The 18,717-nt window shown below is 38.8% G+C and overlaps 1 protein-coding gene across 1 annotated transcript in view; it reads right to left on the bottom strand.

The window, feature by feature from the left end:
* LOC126188288 (eukaryotic translation initiation factor 2-alpha kinase-like) overlaps positions 1-18,717 on the bottom strand; it is a 231,877-nt gene that overhangs the window by 155,585 nt on the left and 57,575 nt on the right. The window contains exons 6-7 of the mRNA XM_049929872.1: positions 17,239-17,388; positions 16,652-16,763 (exon numbers count right to left, since the gene is read on the bottom strand). Of these exons, the coding sequence (XP_049785829.1) occupies positions 16,652-16,763; positions 17,239-17,388 (262 nt within the window). The remainder of the gene's footprint in view (positions 1-16,651; positions 16,764-17,238; positions 17,389-18,717) is intronic.

Below are 18,717 nucleotides of genomic sequence, written 5' to 3'. Positions count from 1 at the left end.
TTTTTGTATTTTCTCCTTTCATCAATTAAATTCAATATTTCTTCTGTTACCCAAGGATTTCTATTAGCCCTCGTCTTTTTACCTACTTGATCCTCTGCTGCCTTCACTACTTCATCCCTCAGAGCTACCCATTCTTCTTCTACTGTATTTCTTTCCCCCATTCCTGTCAATTGTTCCCTTATGCGCTCCCTGAAACTCTCTACAACCTCTGGTTCTTTCAGTTTATCCAGGTCCCATCTCCTTAAATTACCACCTTTTTGCATTTCAACATATCGTATTTAAAAAAAATTTTTTTTACCATTGGAAAATTTTATTTGCAATTAATTATGAAAATCGCAAGATGGACGCTAAACGCGTAGAAATTGTTTCCGCAGACGAGCTTAGTGAAAGTGACTCATTGCAAAACATGTCCGACAGTCAAATGAATATTGAACTTAATAGGGAGGATGTTCAAGACATAATTTTACCGGATCAATTAAGACAACAACCCCTATATTTAAACAGATATACAGGCGAATGGAGAGTGAGTACTACGCGACAAAACGTGACATTGACAACGTCAACGTCAGAACCAGACATCAATCAGACACGAAAAAATGACGAAACTAAAACACAGGACTCTGACATGCTCAACCAGATTCTGAAGTTACTTGGTGACCAAAACAGAAAATTTGACACTTTAGACAAAAGATTTGACGCTTTAGACGACAATTTAAAACGTGACATTGGGAAATTTGACACTAAATTCAATGAACTGACACGGGACATAAAACAAAATTTTGAAAAACAATCGAGACAAATTGCCGACTTGACAGAAACCACCAGTAGTCTTGGAAGGAAATTTACTGACTTATCAGACAAGGTTACGAGACAAGAAAAGGTATTTGTGGAATTCAGTGACGAGACAAAAACTGACTTACAACTATGTAATGACAAATTGTTAACAGTAGTTTTTGAACAACAGAAAACCAGTACCCAAGTTGACGAATTACGACAGTCACACAATTCCGTAAAAACAAACCAAGAACACTTAGACCTGACGATTACAGACCTTTCAGACCGATTAAATGATGTAACATTGGAGCAGAAATCCTTACAGGAAAAGTTAGAAAAGCTTGAAGACAGAGCAGATGTAGCATCTTTAAAGAATGACACAACTCTAGCAGAAAAACTTGTACATGAATGCAAATTATGTGATGATTATTTAGATGAGAAGTTTGAGACAATGACACAGATCATTTTAGATAAGACAAAGGAACAAGTAAAGGGAGAAACAGATAATATTCAGAAAGAGGTACGTAAACTTAAAGAGAATGTAATACCAAGTTCGTCAGTGATACCAAAACCCATAACAGACAACCAAAACATAAATGAGACTCATAATAATGCTAGACCCAGCACACAGCCGAAAATAGAATTACCAATGAGTGATACAAATCTCAATGAACCATTTTCAATGCTACCACAAGATCAAAATTACTATCAGACATCACCACATACTATGCACAGTTTGACACAAAATGCAGGACCCATAATACCATCGGGAGTAGCTGATGAAACATTAGTACGACATGGATACTTTCAGACATTTTCATGTGATGAGAAAGACAAAGTGCATCCGATTGTTTTTATCCGCTCTTTTGATGGTATTTTCCCCGAGACATTGGTGATGATGATGATGATGTTTGGTTTGTGGGGCGCTCAACTGCGTGGTCATCAGCGCCCGTACAATTATCCAATCTTTGCTCAGTCCAATTTCGCCACTTTCCTGGATGATGATGAAATGATGAGGACAACACAAACACCCAGTCATCTCGAGGCAGGTGAAAATCCCTGACCCCGCCGGGAATCGAACCCGGCCGAGACATTGGTTAGAAGCCGACAAAATTCGATATGTTACAAATTTGTTACGTGGAAGAGCAGCTAAGTGGGGAGCAGCAATTAAAAGGTGATGTTTAACATTTGAACAGTTTGAACAAGCATTTCTTGAGGAATTCTGGTCGATCACAGAACAGCAAAGTTTAAAACGAGAAGTATACAATCCAGAAATTTACAACCCGAAGAAAGAGACTTTACGTCAATACTTTGAACGCTATCTAGACAAAACATTATATTGGACAAAACCAGCAGATTTACCAGATGTAATTAGAACACTTAAAAGCCGCTTACCATTTCCTTACCGTGATAAATTAATAGGAGTGTCCGAGGACAACATAAAGAATTTTTTCAGTTATGTTGATGAGATAGATGTTGTTTACAGAGATGAGATCAGGAATTTCAATCAATTGTATCCGATCCATCCAAGCAATTCGCGTACGCACAACAGAAATGACAGAGGCTATTGGAATCCGCCTCCGACACCACAACAAAACACTCAAAGAAACAATTCACACTACACTGGGACAAATCCATTCAATATTAGGAGAAACAACTCGCAGCATTGGCAAGGAAACAGTAATTATTACTATAATGGTTATCCGAACAATAATTACAATCAGAACAATAACAGTTATATTCAAAATAACAACAACAGAAGAAGGAACCGAAATTATAGAGATCAAAGAGAGGATAACAGGTACCATCCAGGATATTTTCAGAGAAACAACATCCAACAACATCCAAACATGTATTGCAGGAATAACAGTAATGACAACACCAGTTACAGTCATGGGCGAAATAATGTATGGGGAAATCACAATGGACAACCGCCACGACACATGCAATACAGCAACCCTCAATTTGTACCTAACGGAACTCCCAATGCGACGCGGGGTAATGTCAACAACCAAACAGCTGATACTTGGGTGACGGGCGACAGAAATGTAAATATTATTGAGTTGGGCAATGAACCCAACCCGCAGCAACAACCGAATTTGCCGGAAAACGAACGACGACCGAGCTAAGCGCTAGAGTTACGGTCAGTAGGGAGCAGAGCGCAACGGAACCGACGATTTGTTTTCTCCGATATGATGACAGTAAGAAAGTAGAAAAGGAATTATATCAGGATGTAGATTTTAATAGTACTAGTAAAACAAAGAAGATTATTCAGGCTATAACACGAGTTATGATTGGTAGTTATGAAGTGGAAGTAATGTTAGATACAGGAGCAGCAGCAAGTGTCATTTCAATGTCCTTATATAATGAACACAAACAAATAATGAACATACAAACATTGCCAGTACAGAATTGTCACATTATAAGTGCCACCGGTAACAAATCAAAGAATGTGAAATTTCAAGTGCTAATTAACTTCACATTTTCAAATATACCACTCAATTACGGTTTTCTGGTAGTAGACAAATTAGTTATGCATTGCATATTAGGAATTGACTTTTTGAATGAATATCAAGCAATCATAGATTTAGGAAAAGGGAAATGTCATTTAACCGTAAACCAACAACAACTGACAATAGAGTTAACACAGGGTAAAAACTTAAACAGTAAACAAGGTAAATTTGAACAGTTACATTTTGTGTATCCACCAGCAATAAACATATGTGATTTAACTTTTAATGAAGCTGTATCTCAGGGAATTAAACCTAATGATTTATATGAGAAATGCACAGAATCTGAATATCTGACGAAGGAACAACAACTTGAATTACTTGAAGTTTTGCAGCAATTTGCTGAGGTATTTGTGGAGAAACCTGGAATTATTAGAGGCTATACTTATGAGATGGATGTTAAACCACACAAAACATACTGTAGAACATATTATAATATTCCTTGGTCAAAGAAACCCGCAGTTTTGAAAGAGATTGGAAAAATGCAAGCTTGGGGTATCATTGAAAGGTCACATTCACCATATTGCAGTCCGATCCTAGCAGTTAATAAAGAGGATGGTAGTGTAAGATTAGTGCTGGATGCACGAGAAATTAACAAAGTTATAATCCCAATCAACACACGACCTATTAATTTGGAAGAACAACTTTTAAAATTTCATAATGTACAGTATTTAACCTCCGCTCATCATTTTGGCAGGTGAACCTCCATAAAAACAGTCGTAAATACACTGCATTTCTATGTGAGGGACGTAGTTATCAATTTTGTGTTCTACCCTTTGGTCTACGAGTGAGTGCTGGAGTATTTATTGAAGCCTTAGATGCTGTTCTTGGACCACAATTGTTATCGCAAATCACAGTTTATGTTGACGACATTGTCATTGCCACCACTACTTGGGAAGAACATGTAAATCTTTTGAAGCAACTTCTGACTAAATTTTCTGATGCAGGTGTCACTATCAATTTATCAAAGACGAAATTAGGGAGGAGAGAAATCAAATTCCTTGGTCACATCATATCAACTGAAGGCATTTATCCAGACTCAAGAAAAATTGATGCAATAAAGAATTTTCCATCCCCACAGAATCGTAAACAACTCAAAGCCTTTCTTGGTCTATCTTCATTCTTCAGGAAATTTGTACCCTACCACCTTCTTAACAGTCCACATCTTCTATCTTTACTCAAAAGAAATAATATTTGGAAATGGACAGAGTTCTGTCAGACAGATTTTGAAGCGATTAAGGATGCTTTAGTTAATGCACCGTTGTTATGTCATCCTGACATGACGTCAGACTTTTGCCTAGTAACAGATGCAAGTTCCTATGGGCTCGGAGCATTTTTATTCCAGATTCATGTAGAAGATGAACAAACAGTCATCAAACCTATAAGTTTTGCTAGCCGCACTCTCACTGAATGCGAAAAGTCATATTCAGTGACCGAGCGCGAAACACTTGCCATAGTATGGGCGTTTCGCAAGTTTCGCTACTTTCTATGGGGAAAACATACTAAGCCTTATACTGACCATCAAGCTCTTTCTTTCCTGCTATCATGCAAGTTATTACATCCACGTCTTGCACGCTGGTGTGCATCACTACAAGAATATGATTTTGATATTATATATATAAAAGGAGAATCCAACATTATAGCCGATGCTCTATCTCGTTTGCCACAAGGCCTACAAGAATTTTCAGATGTGACAGAACAAACATCAGATTTCAAAATTTTACTCATGTATGATGGTACATTTGCACCTTACTACAAAAACATGTGCAGGAAATTAGCCATATTGCAGGACAATGATCCCAGGTGGATCCAGATAAAGAATAAATTACGTGCAGGAACAGACCCACATCTTGAAAAATATTACACGTTACACAAAGAAGTATTATTTCACCGACGAAGCCCTGAATCACAGCATTGGTGTGTTTGCTTACCTGAAGCTCATGTTGATGATTTTATTTTATTTACACACAGAACTTGGGGACACTATGGTGTAACCAAATGTACAGATAAGATTATACAATATTGCTACTTTCCAAATTTAAGGCGAAGAGTATTGAGTAATATTAGGAAATGCATCATATGTCAGAAAGCCAAATATTCTAATCGCACAAGCATGAATGAATTGCACCCAATCATACCTAAGAGGCCATTACAGCTAATTTCTTTAGATATTGCAGGACCCTATCCACAAGCACGTGGAGGAATGAAATACATCCTTGCTGTGTTAGATGTTTTCACAAAGTATTTAAAATTATATGCTTTACGTTCAGTTTCTACCACTGCTATTACCAGACGTCTATTAACAGATTATTTTGTAAGAATAGGAAAACCTGAAGTTATGATCACGGATAATGCAGCATATTTTACCAGTTTAAAATGGAAGACATTTATTGAAGAACAGAATGTTAAACATATTTTAATTTCAAGATTTCACGCAGCAGGTAACCCAGTAGAAAGAACATTTCGAGAATTTGGACAGTTTATGAGAACACACACACCAGAGAAGCACACAAAATGGGTAGAATACCTAGCACCATTTGAACAAATAGTGAACAATTTAACTCACATTTCTACTGGATACACACCAACTGAATTAATTAAGAATAAAACAGAAATAAATGAATGGACAGACCCTCTACCTAAATTTACAGCAACAACAAATCATGTTAGTTTAGAAGAAAAGGTAAGACAAGCTTACACAACATTATGTGACAAAGCTAAGGAAAGAAAGCAGAAATATGACAGAGGTGTCAGGAAAGCACAAACATTTCAAGTTGATGAGTTACTTTTACTAAGAACACATCCTAAACCCACAAAACTGAAACATTTAAACAGGAAATGGCAGATCTTATACTCTGGACCATACCGAATTGCAAATATTCCACACCCTGGCTGTTATTCATTAGAATATCCATTAACACATAAACCTAGAGGTCTACATCCACACAGACATTTGAAAAAATACATACAGTAAAATGTTAGTTACTGAGGAGAAGATAATTAATATGATATACAGTTATGATGAGCCTACATTTAAGTTATACAGATACTTACAATCTAGTTAATGCAGGTAAGTCTAGAAAGCAATGTGAACCATCCAATAGCTAATAAGATATTTGGTTACAAGAGGAGTTGCTATTGAGGCATATACACATTAGAGGAGGCAGAGAACTGAACAGAATTATTTTCTTTAGGAGGCATGTGATAATAGTAATGTTGATATGAGTGATGTGAGAGACTGAATGAGATGAGTGAATGTAATTTTAGTTTAATAAGAGGATAAATAGTAATATGGAGAGAGGTAAATGGAATATAAGATGAAAAAAGGGTATTATTATTATTGTTGTTGTTGAAGTAAAAAAGTAAGTGGTGATGAGTAAGAGGAAAATATATATATATATAATGCTGAGGAATAAGTATATGTTATTTTGTGAAGAATGAATAATGGATAGGTGAGAATGTTATGAGTAATTGAGAATATGTTGAGAGGAGAGAAACTAGATTTGAACGCTATATCACATGTACTCATGGAATACAGAATGAAAGTAATGGAAAGAATATTATTTATTGAAAGATTGGTATGCCTGAGATAATAACTTATGTGGTGTCTTATATATTCTTATAACTAAAGGTGAAAGTATAGATTTATGTGGAAAGAATTATTTACAGCAGCCACTGTTGGAAATATACCAGAAGATTTAAATCTATAACACTTTAACACTAATCTAATGGGAACTTGTAATAAAATTTTTGGAGTTATGTAGGCTTGACACTTCAGATTGGAAGAATTATTTAAGAGAACATATTTAGGAGTCATCTAATGACATAATTAAAGCTCATCTACTGAACTGAACTGATGCACCATTAAATAGAAAAGAGAATAAGGAGAAAACAAAACGTCAGTCCTCTGTTGCGGCTCATACTCTCATCCCTTCCTTAGAAAAATTTATACATGTTGATGAAATATTGGACATTATATAATTCGTGATTATCTGATAGTATGGAGAGACATACACAAATATTTATTTATGAATAGAATTTTACAGGTACCACAAGGTAACTACAGAATGGATATACAGCATGGAACGCAGCAGCAATTATCTAAGAAGATTTATTTATTTATTAAGTAAAACATTTAGTTATATTGCTTGACACTCATGAAAGGAAGGAGATGAACTACACAAACTTTATAGGAACATGATTGACTTGAACTATATATATATATATATATATATATATATATATATATATATATACTTAAAAACAAAGATGATGTGACTTACCAAATGAAAGTGCTGGCAGGTCGACAGACACACAAACGAACACAAACATACACACAAAATTCAAGCTTTCGCAACAAACTGTTGCCTCATCAGGAAAGAGGGAAGGAGAGGGAAAGACGAAAGGATGTGGGTTTTAAGGGAGAGGGTAAGGAGTCATTCCAGTCCCGGGAGCGGAAAGACTTACCTTAGGGGGAAAAAAGGACGGGTATACACTCGCGCACACACACATATCCATCCACACATATACAGACACAAGCAGACATATTTAGAGACAAAGAGTTTGGGCAGAGATGTCAGTCGAGGCAGAAGTGCGGAGGCAAAGATGTTGTTGAATGACAGGTGAGGTATGAGTGGCGGCAACTTCAAATTAGCGGAGATTGAGGCCTGGTGGATAACGGGAAGAGAGGATATATTGAAGAGCAAGTTCCCATCTCCGGAGTTCGGATAGGTTGGTGTTAGTAGGAAGTGTCCAGATAACCCGGACGGTGTAACACTGCGCCAAGATGTGCTGGTCGTGCACCAAGGCATGTTTAGCCACAGGGTGATCCTCATTACCAACAAACACTGTCTGCCTGTGTCCATTCATGCGAATGGACAGTTTGTTGCTGGTCATTCCCACATAGAATGCATCACAGTGTAGGCAGGTCAGTTGGTAGATCACGTGGGTGCTTTCACATGTGGCTCTGCCTTTGATTGTGTACACCTTCCGGGTTACAGGACTGGAGTAGTTGGTGGTGGGAGGGTGCATGGGACAGGTTTTACACCGGGGGCGGTTACAAGGGTAGGAGCCAGAGGGTAGGGAAGGTGGTTTGGGGATTTCATAGGGATGAACTAAGAGGTTACGAAGGTTAGGTGGACGGCGGAAAGACACTCTTGGTGGAGTGGGGAGGATTTCATGAAGGATGGATCTCATTTCAGGGCAGGATTTGAGGAAGTCGTATCCCTGCTGGAGAGCCACATTCAGAATCTGATCCAGTCCCGGAAAGTATCCTGTCACAAGTGGGGCACTTTTGTGATTCTTCTGTGGGAGGTTCTGGGTTTGAGAGGATGAGGAAGTGGCTCTGGTTATTTGCTTCTGTACCAGGTCGGGAGGGTAGTTGCGGGATGCGAAAGCTGTTGTCAGGTTGTTGGTGTAATGCTTCAGGGATTCCGGACTGGAGCAGATTCGTTTGCCACGAAGACCTAGGCTGTAGGGAAGGGACCGTTTGATGTGGAATGGGTGGCAGCTGTCGTAATGGAGGTACTGTTGCTTGTTGGTGGGTTTGATGTGGACGGATGTGTGAAGCTGGCCATTGGACAGGTGAAGGTCAACATCAAGGAAAGTGGCATGGGATTTGGAGTAGGACCAGGTGAATCTGATGGAACCAAAGGAGTTGAGGTTGGAGAGGAAATTCTGGAGTTCTTCTTCACTGTGAGTCCAGATCATGAAGATGTCATCAATAAATCTGTACCAAACTTTGGGTTGGCAGGCCTGGGTAACCAAGAAGGCTTCCTCTAAGCGACCCATGAATAGGTTGGCGTACGAGGGGGCCATCCTGGTACCCATGGCTGTTCCCTTTAATTGTTGGTATGTCTGGTTTTCAAAAGTGAAGAAGTTGTGGGTCAGGATGAAGCTGGCTAAGGTAATGAGGAAAGAGGTTTTAGGTAGGGTGGTAGGTGATCGGCGTGAAAGGAAGTGCTCCATCGCAGCGAGGCCCTGGACGTGCGGGATATTTGTGTATAAGGAAGTGGCATCAATGGTTACAAGGATGGTTTCTGGGGGTAACGGATTGGGTAAGGATTCCAGGCGTTCGAGAAAGTGGTTGGTGTCTTTGATGAAGGATGGGAGACTGCATGTAATGGGTTGAAGGTGTTGATCTACGTAGGCAGAGATACGTTCTGTGTACCAATCCTTACCCAATCCGTTACCCCCAGAAACCATCCTTGTAACCATTGATGCCACTTCCTTATACACAAATATCCCGCACGTCCAGGGCCTCGCTGCGATGGAGCACTTCCTTTCACGCCGATCACCTACCACCCTACCTAAAACCTCTTTCCTCATTACCTTAGCCAGCTTCATCCTGACCCACAACTTCTTCACTTTTGAAAACCAGACATACCAACAATTAAAGGGAACAGCCATGGGTACCAGGATGGCCCCCTCGTACGCCAACCTATTCATGGGTCGCTTAGAGGAAGCCTTCTTGGTTACCCAGGCCTGCCAACCCAAAGTTTGGTACAGATTTATTGATGACATCTTCATGATCTGGACTCACAGTGAAGAAGAACTCCAGAATTTCCTCTCCAACCTCAACTCCTTTGGTTCCATCAGATTCACCTGGTCCTACTCCAAATCCCATGCCACTTTCCTTGATGTTGACCTTCACCTGTCCAATGGCCAGCTTCACACATCCGTCCACATCAAACCCACCAACAAGCAACAGTACCTCCATTACGACAGCTGCCACCCATTCCACATCAAACGGTCCCTTCCCTACAGCCTAGGTCTTCGTGGCAAACGAATCTGCTCCAGTCCGGAATCCCTGAAGCATTACACCAACAACCTGACAACAGCTTTCGCATCCCGCAACTACCCTCCCGACCTGGTACAGAAGCAAATAACCAGAGCCACTTCCTCATCCTCTCAAACCCAGAACCTCCCACAGAAGAATCACAAAAGTGCCCCACTTGTGACAGGATACTTTCCGGGACTGGATCAGATTCTGAATGTGGCTCTCCAGCAGGGATACGACTTCCTCAAATCCTGCCCTGAAATGAGATCCATCCTTCATGAAATCCTCCCCACTCCACCAAGAGTGTCTTTCCGCCGTCCACCTAACCTTCGTAACCTCTTAGTTCATCCCTATGAAATCCCCAAACCACCTTCCCTACCCTCTGGCTCCTACCCTTGTAACCGCCCCCGGTGTAAAACCTGTCCCATGCACCCTCCCACCACCACCTACTCCAGTCCTGTAACCCGGAAGGTGTACACAATCAAAGGCAGAGCCACATGTGAAAGCACCCACGTGATCTACCAACTGACCTGCCTACACTGTGATGCATTCTATGTGGGAATGACCAGCAACAAACTGTCCATTCGCATGAATGGACACAGGCAGACAGTGTTTGTTGGTAATGAGGATCACCCTGTGGCTAAACATGCCTTGGTGCACGACCAGCACATCTTGGCGCAGTGTTACACCGTCCGGGTTATCTGGACACTTCCTACTAACACCAACCTATCCGAACTCCGGAGATGGGAACTTGCTCTTCAATATATCCTCTCTTCCCGTTATCCACCAGGCCTCAATCTCCGCTAATTTGAAGTTGCCGCCACTCATACCTCACCTGTCATTCAACAACATCTTTGCCTCCGCACTTCTGCCTCGACTGACATCTCTGCCCAAACTCTTTGTCTCTAAATATGTCTGCTTGTGTCTGTATATGTGTGGATGGATATGTGTGTGTGCGCGAGTGTATACCCGTCCTTTTTTCCCCCTAAGGTAAGTCTTTCCGCTCCCGGGACTGGAATGACTCCTTACCCTCTCCCTTAAAACCCACATCCTTTCGTCTTTCCCTCTCCTTCCCTCTTTCCTGATGAGGCAACAGTTTGTTGCGAAAGCTTGAATTTTGTGTGTATGTTTGTGTTCGTTTGTGTGTCTGTCGACCTGCCAGCACTTTCATTTGGTAAGTCACATCATCTTTGTTTTTAAGTATATTTTTCCTTCGTGGAATGTTTCCTTCTATTATAACTATATATATATATATATATATATATATATATATATATATATATATATATATATAAAAAGAAAGATGATGAGACTTACCAAACAAAAGCGCTGGCAGGTCGATAGACACACAGACAAACACAAACATACACACAAAATCTAGCTTTCGCAACCAATGGTTGCCTCGTCAGGAAAGAGGGAAGGAGAGGGAAAGACAAAAGGATTTGGGTTTTAAGGGAGAGGGTAAGGAGTCATTCCAATCCCGGGAGCGGAAAGACTTACCTTAGGGGGAAAAAAGGAGGGAAAAAAGGACAGGTATACACTCGCACACACACACATATCCATCCTCATATACACAGACACAAGCAGACATTTGTAAAGGCAAAGAGTTGTCTGCTTGTGTCTGTGTATATGAGGATGGATATGTGTGTGTGTGCGCGAGTGTATACCTGTCCTTTTTTCCCTCCTTTTTTCCCCCTAAGGTAAGTCTTTCCGCTCCCGGGATTGGAATGACTCCTTACCCTCTCCCTTAAAACCCAAATCCTTTTGTCTTTCCCTCTCCTTCCCTCTTTCCTGACGAGGCAACCATTGGTTGCGAAAGCTAGATTTTGTGTGTATGTTTGTGTTTGTCTGTGTGTCTATCGACCTGCCAGCGCTTTTGTTTGGTAAGTCTCATCATCTTTCTTTTTAAATATATTTTTCCCACGTGGAACGTTTCCCTCTATTATATATATATATATATATATATATATATATATATATATATATATATATCTCTGTGTGTGTGTGTGTGTGTGTGTGTGTGTACACTTACCACACTGATGTACATACTTGTAGGATCCTAAGATATTTAGAGGGGCACCACTCTTAGAAGCGGTGATGGAGGGGTGCCACTCTCAGAAACGGCAATGATGGGGACACCACACTTGGAAGCGGTATTAGGTATAGGAACTGTTACGTTATATTAAGTTAACATGTAATTTTCTTTATCATATTTTATTTTGTGTGGTCCATTGTAGGGGATCACTTTACTGGTATTTGTGAAGTAGTCAGCAACCATCCCATGAACCTATCCTCCTACAGAGGGCTGTCTAGAAGCTTGAAATATGTGTAAATTTTATTCCAGGAGGCAAGATGAATTTTAAGTTGAATATTCTAGCGAGTTGCCACAATTATCTTCAAATGTTGCAAGTGTAACGAAGGGGAAAAAAAAAAAAATAAGAGCTAACAAATAAAATGTATATTTCAATCTAAATGTAAAGTAATTCACATGTCAGCACAATGATCTTGAATGTAACGTAAAAAAAAGACTATATTTTTCATTTAATTCTGTATATGTACTATATGACAACAATGTATCTCATGTAATGATTAATTGTAAATATTTGTATGTTCATGTACTTATTGTATCGAGAAATGTATTTTAAGGAGATGTTAATGAACTGCAAAGGACTTGTGCATGTAGCACATGATTCATATAAATGGAACTGAAAATGCAAAGAAGAAACCAACGTGATGGAACACTGGTCAAGAAATATTTACGTAGTGTCAATATGCTTTGAAGTGTATGGTGTTGTGGAAGCCGGCAGGTCTTCAGGTTGGTGTAAAAGACAAGCTCATCACCTGTCGTAGGCAGTGAGGTGTTTTCTGTGCCCTCATTGACCATTTATACCCCGGTAGACGCCACCAAAATTCGACTGCTGGAGATCACAATTTCGTGTTGACAGATTGAACAAACTTTGGATTTTCTTCAAGTCACACGTAAGAGATCCAGGCAGTACACACACACTCAGAATCCGATACTACGTTTAAAGACATTGGAGCAATATAATAGAAACATTTATTGTTCGAATTAATTCCATTGTAAACATGAATCATGTGGACTGAATTCAAACGCTGTGCTAAGCAACGATAATACGCTGCAATTCAAAGACATTAATGTTACGACTCCTAAAGAAGATACACACCAAAAAGACTGTGTACAAAGACTGATATGCAAAGCGCATTGTGCTCAGAAATATTTTTTGTAATATGTAAATTTCTTATTTTCTCATATATGTATGTATCTATGTAAATTTTCTATACTGCCACGCTCGCTTGCGGAGCGTGTCAGTAGAGGAGGCATTGTAATGGTACTTTGACTTCCGCAAAGTTATAATTTATGATCGCGCACGCAGAAGAGCGCTGCGCCAGCGACCGATTTTATAAATAATTTTGTTCTTTTTTTTTTACTTTTGCGTAGTTTTTTGTTTTTAAGAACTAAAGGAGGGCTCTCTCTCTCTTGTCTTGATACGAAAGACGTGTATTTTTCGGCGACGTTGAATGTGCTTTTGGTGAAAATTAAAATTACATTTCAAAGTGATGTTGTTTCAATAGTTAATGAGAAGATAATAAAATAAAAAGGTAACACTACACCCTGCCTCCAATGCGATAGGATAAGCCTGTGACAGGACTACAGTAGGATGTGCGTGGTGGGTAAAATGGCGAATTGTAAAAAGGCCAAGTCTTGCCTGTGAATCTTCCACAGGGATACAACCCTTATGGCAAGGTGTTTCGAGTGGGAGTGGGACGTTGTTGAACCAGGGTGTTGTGTAGGTTGGGTAAATGGCAAAATACCAGTTTAGGAAGGGTGGGCAGGATTGTGGGTACGATGTCTGTCATTTCTGGGCAAGATGATAAGAGAAACGAAGACACAGTTTAGTTGATCCAGTCCAGGTTGATAGTGGGTGATGAGAGGGACACTCCTTTGCAGTTGGTTCTTGGAAGAGGTTGGGGGATTAGGTATGTGAGGACATGGCACAAGAAATCTGTTTGTGAACTGAGTTGTCCGTTTGTGAAGGCCTTTTTGAGACATACAGTATATTTGGCAAGGAATTTTCATCACTGTAGATATGCTGTCCACAGGTGGGCAAGCTACATGGTAGCGATATTTTGTTGCAGAAGGGCTGGAATTCTGCTCTAATACATCCTCTTCATATGAAAGGCGACAGAACAGATGTAAACAACTATTGTGGTATCTCTCTCATATCAACAATCTATAAGATTCTGTCGAAACCTCTGCAAACTAGGACAGAAGAATAGCTAGACCCACAGCTGGGAGAGTATCAAGGAGGTTTCAGGAAGGGACGATCATGCTTCGAACAGATAATGAACCTCAAATCGATCCTTTCGTACCTGAAGCTCAGGAATAAAAATTTTGCTGTGGGTGGATTTCAAAAAGGCACATGTCTCGATTGATCGTAAAACCCTGATCAGAATTCTAAAAGAACTTGGCCTAGACAAGAAGACCAAAGTGATAATCCAGCAAACACTAACCAACACAACCTCAAAAGTGAAATTTAGAGGAGAAACATCAGAAGCTTTTGAAATAAAGACTGGAGTGAGGCAAGGAGACCTCTGCTCTTTAACTGCGACCTTTAAAAAGGGATTCGTGAGTGGTGCAAAGAACTGCAAAACCAAGGAATTAAAAATGGTGTCAGGCTGGGTTACAAGAAACAAAATCTTGAAATCGATTGTCTTGCTTCAGCAGATGATCTTCAAAATTTTTCTGATTCCACAGAAACAGCTGAGAGACTAATGAGCTTAACATACAAGTACAGAAGACTGTCCTCCTAATTTCATTTGAGAAAACTGAGTTTATAATGAATATAAATTCACCACCAAGGGAGCTTGTAGTGGGTCAGGCAAAATTAAGTGAGTTGAAAAGTTTAAATATCTCGGAGAATGGATAACAGACACCTTATCAGACAAAGAAGCCTTAATATCATGCATGGCATTCCATTTAACCACAAACATTTACAACAAAATATCAGTATCGTTCAATGCAAAATTAAGGCATTACTGCAGTGTTATCTGTCCGGAGGTGTTTTACACTTCTGAATGCCTAGTAATGAACAAAGAAGGCCTAATCGAAAAACTTGAGGCCAAGGAAAGGAAGATTTTGAGAAAGATCTTAGGTCCCATCAAAGACAATGGGGAATATAGAAGACGCTATAATCATGAACTGTATTCCCACATAGAGAAGATAACTGATACCATCTGGAAGAGAAGGATTATGTTTTATGGACTTATGACCTGAATGAGCCCTGGATGACTCACCAATCGTTTGATCACCTACTTGCAGGAGAAGTAAACAAAATGGGCCTGGCTCACAGGTGGAGAAAGATCTTAAAGAAGTGGGGATCACCCTTGGCAAGTTCTTGGAGTGTGTCTCACTCAAGGAGAAACTTATGACGTGGCAAGGTTTCCAAGAAAAGCCAAAACTATAAACAGGAAATGCTTGGACCCAGGAGAGGAAGGAGCAACATTGAAAACGAATGCAGGAGCACTGGGCAAACATCAAAACATGTAAAGCAAGAAAGTTCAAATAACGTGGTCCAAAGATGGCCTATATGAAATGAATGCATTCTATTCCTGCTATTTTATGAATGTGTGTGTAAGTTTGAATCACTGTTTGATTCTAGTCATAATTTTCTTAATGATTGTTTACTTTTCATCTATTTTTGTGAGAGATTCCTATTCTCATATGCTGATAGACAATAAACTAATCAAAAGAAACTATTTTTTCCTCCCCCAGTTTACTTTCCTGTCCAATAAACATTCAATTCTCTTGAGACTTCAAAGTACCGCGTGTAACTCAGCCACTGCTTGAAGCAAGCTGTACACTCCAAAGAATGTCTAATAGCTTCATGACTATGTATCTTGTATTAATGGTATGTTATAGTGCACAACACAGGAAAGCAAAGCACTACAACTTTCATTACATTTTTTCCAGAATGAATTTTTACTATGCTGCACTGATTTCAAACTTCCTACGGCAGATCAGAACTGTCTGCTGGACTGAGAACCTTTGCCTTTCACTTGTAAATGCTCTACTGTCTAAGCTATCCAGTCATGACTTATGAACTACCCTCACAGCTTTACTTCCACCAGCACCTACTTTCGAAACTCCAGTTCACTCAGAAACTTATTATGTATGGCACTCAGATGCTCAAAAACTATCCAACGTCCCTTGCATAAACAGTACAGAAAACTTAATAGCCTCCACATTCACGTGGCTAAGGCCACTCATAATCAGATTTACATACATCCTGCCTTGCCATGGTCCAGTCAATTACAATCTTTGTGTGGTTTGGACACACCTTTATGTACGCCAAGTGCTTCTCACAGACCACAAAGAGAGAAAACATATCAGTTACAATTGTAATAAAGATATATAATTTTTTATTGTATTCTTCAGTTTATAAAATTTATGAACCATTTGATAAATTCTGAAAAGTTGATTTAATATGATGCTTCATAGTCATTTAAATCTTTAATAAGTCTAATTTATTTTTCATTTCCACTGTAACAAAATTCAATGCAGACATACCAGTGGCTGGTATAGGATTCCATGGGATACGGGGATAGTCTGAGTCCTCAGCTATGAAATTTCCAATCTCACTGTATTTCTTTTGGACTGTCACACTCTCCTGCACATAAAGCTGCAAATTAAATACTTTATATCCATCAAAATTGCTAAATACAAACCAGGAAAAATAAACAAGAAATGCATTACAAATATGTGCCCCATTTTTTTTCTGTATGCAACATTTAGAGATTCAACAGAAACACATTAAAAATCTCGAGACATCATATTAAAGGAATGTAAGAACATAAGTGTTAATCCATTACAGGTATTCTAATTTATGAGACCAGATATCTGGTGTATTGATTCGCTTCTGTTGACACCCCACATCAGTAGCAATAAATATTAATGTAAGAAAGGTAAATGTTCAATATAAACAAAATACATTACCATTGTGTTAAATAGCTGAATTTTCCTCTAAGTTTATAAACGTGAATAACTACTCATGCTTGTTGCCACAAGAGGAGAGATTAATTCACAAATAAGTATTTGCACTGTTGTACGAAAACAAGTCACACAATCCATTGAAATAAACTAAAAATATGTATTACCTGCATTTTGTGCATTCCAAGATACAATGAAGGTGACACTACTCCACCAGAATCTCGATATGGCGACGACCATTGACTTCCACTGAAAAGATCTAGTGTTTCTGCTTTCCCATCTCTCATAAGCCATGCAGTAACAATTGGTGAATCAAACTGTTGGGATAAATATATTAATGAATGCAACAACTTACAATTGGTGAAAATTTTCTAACAAAAGATAAATGAAAAGAGCAGAGAACACAAACACCAAAAATACCCACATACACAGAAACACAAAACAATAACACTCATGACGTGACTAACAAAAATAATTGGTACACTTTAACATAAATCAGCAGAGAGGATAGCAAATATATTGAAGAAAGAGGGCTTATACATTGCTTACGAACAATGAACACACTACAGTCAAATTTAAAAAAAAAAAAAAAAAAAAAAAAAAAAAGACAAACCAGATAACTACCCATATGTTGGGATGACAGGCAGGAATTTCAAAGGTAGGTTACCAAACACTTGATAAAACATGGACACGAATCATCCAACAGGGAACAAGACATGAAAATTATTAGAGTGAACAATCACAACTAAAATTTCACATACAAAGTGCCCTTGCCATGAAAAAAAGAGTAATTAATGACCAAATCAGTATAAGTAATAACTCCCAGATCATGTAAGCCCCAAAAACAATAACAAACAGATATCTGAAATATAAGCAAAGTAAACATAAGCAGAGTGTATAATTAAGGAATCTTACCCCCCCCCCCCCTCTCTCTCTCTCTCTCTCTCTCTCTCTCTCTCTCTCTCTCTCACACACACACACACACACACACACACACACACACAACAAATGAAAAATATCAGGACTGAATGAAAATATCTCCAGGACCATACATATGAACCAATACGGACTAGTAACACTAGAAATCGTAAGCAATGCCAACAAGAATTTATCATCATGATATTTGTGCTACAATAGTTGTTCCTAAACTGAAAAACAAGAGACAAATACGACAAAATGTAACACAATAACTACATAATAAATTTATTATACGTATAAAAAGAAACATGTATTACAGGCCACTGAAGACTCTTCACAAATAAAACAAGCAAAATGCATATGGCAAAAAAAATTGACTTTCATTTAGATGCACACATGGCATACTCCAACATGAGGAATAAAAAGGCTTAAGCCATTACACAGCATGCTTGCAGTTTACATCGTAGTACAGTAGTTAATAGTTCTGAACAGCAGTAATTATATTCAACTATTTTATGTACTTTGATACAACAATATTTTGGATGCTGGGAGTTGCATTATCATCATTAACTAAAACACAGCTTGTCTTAAAGTCTCCCTAACATTTTCTTTTCAGTGGATGGGAGAACTTACAACATTTTATTCTAACTTGCAATTACCGAACAGTGAAACAGATGCAGCGATATAAGTTCTTGCACTCTGTAACCAGAGAGATTACATTTACTGTT

This window comes from Schistocerca cancellata, chromosome 5 (genome assembly GCF_023864275.1).
Source record: "Schistocerca cancellata isolate TAMUIC-IGC-003103 chromosome 5, iqSchCanc2.1, whole genome shotgun sequence".
In the NCBI taxonomy this organism is placed as follows: Eukaryota; Metazoa; Arthropoda; class Insecta; order Orthoptera; family Acrididae; genus Schistocerca; species Schistocerca cancellata.
The sequence above is the reverse complement of the archived record's forward strand: the minus strand, read 5'-3'. Positions and strand labels throughout refer to the sequence as shown.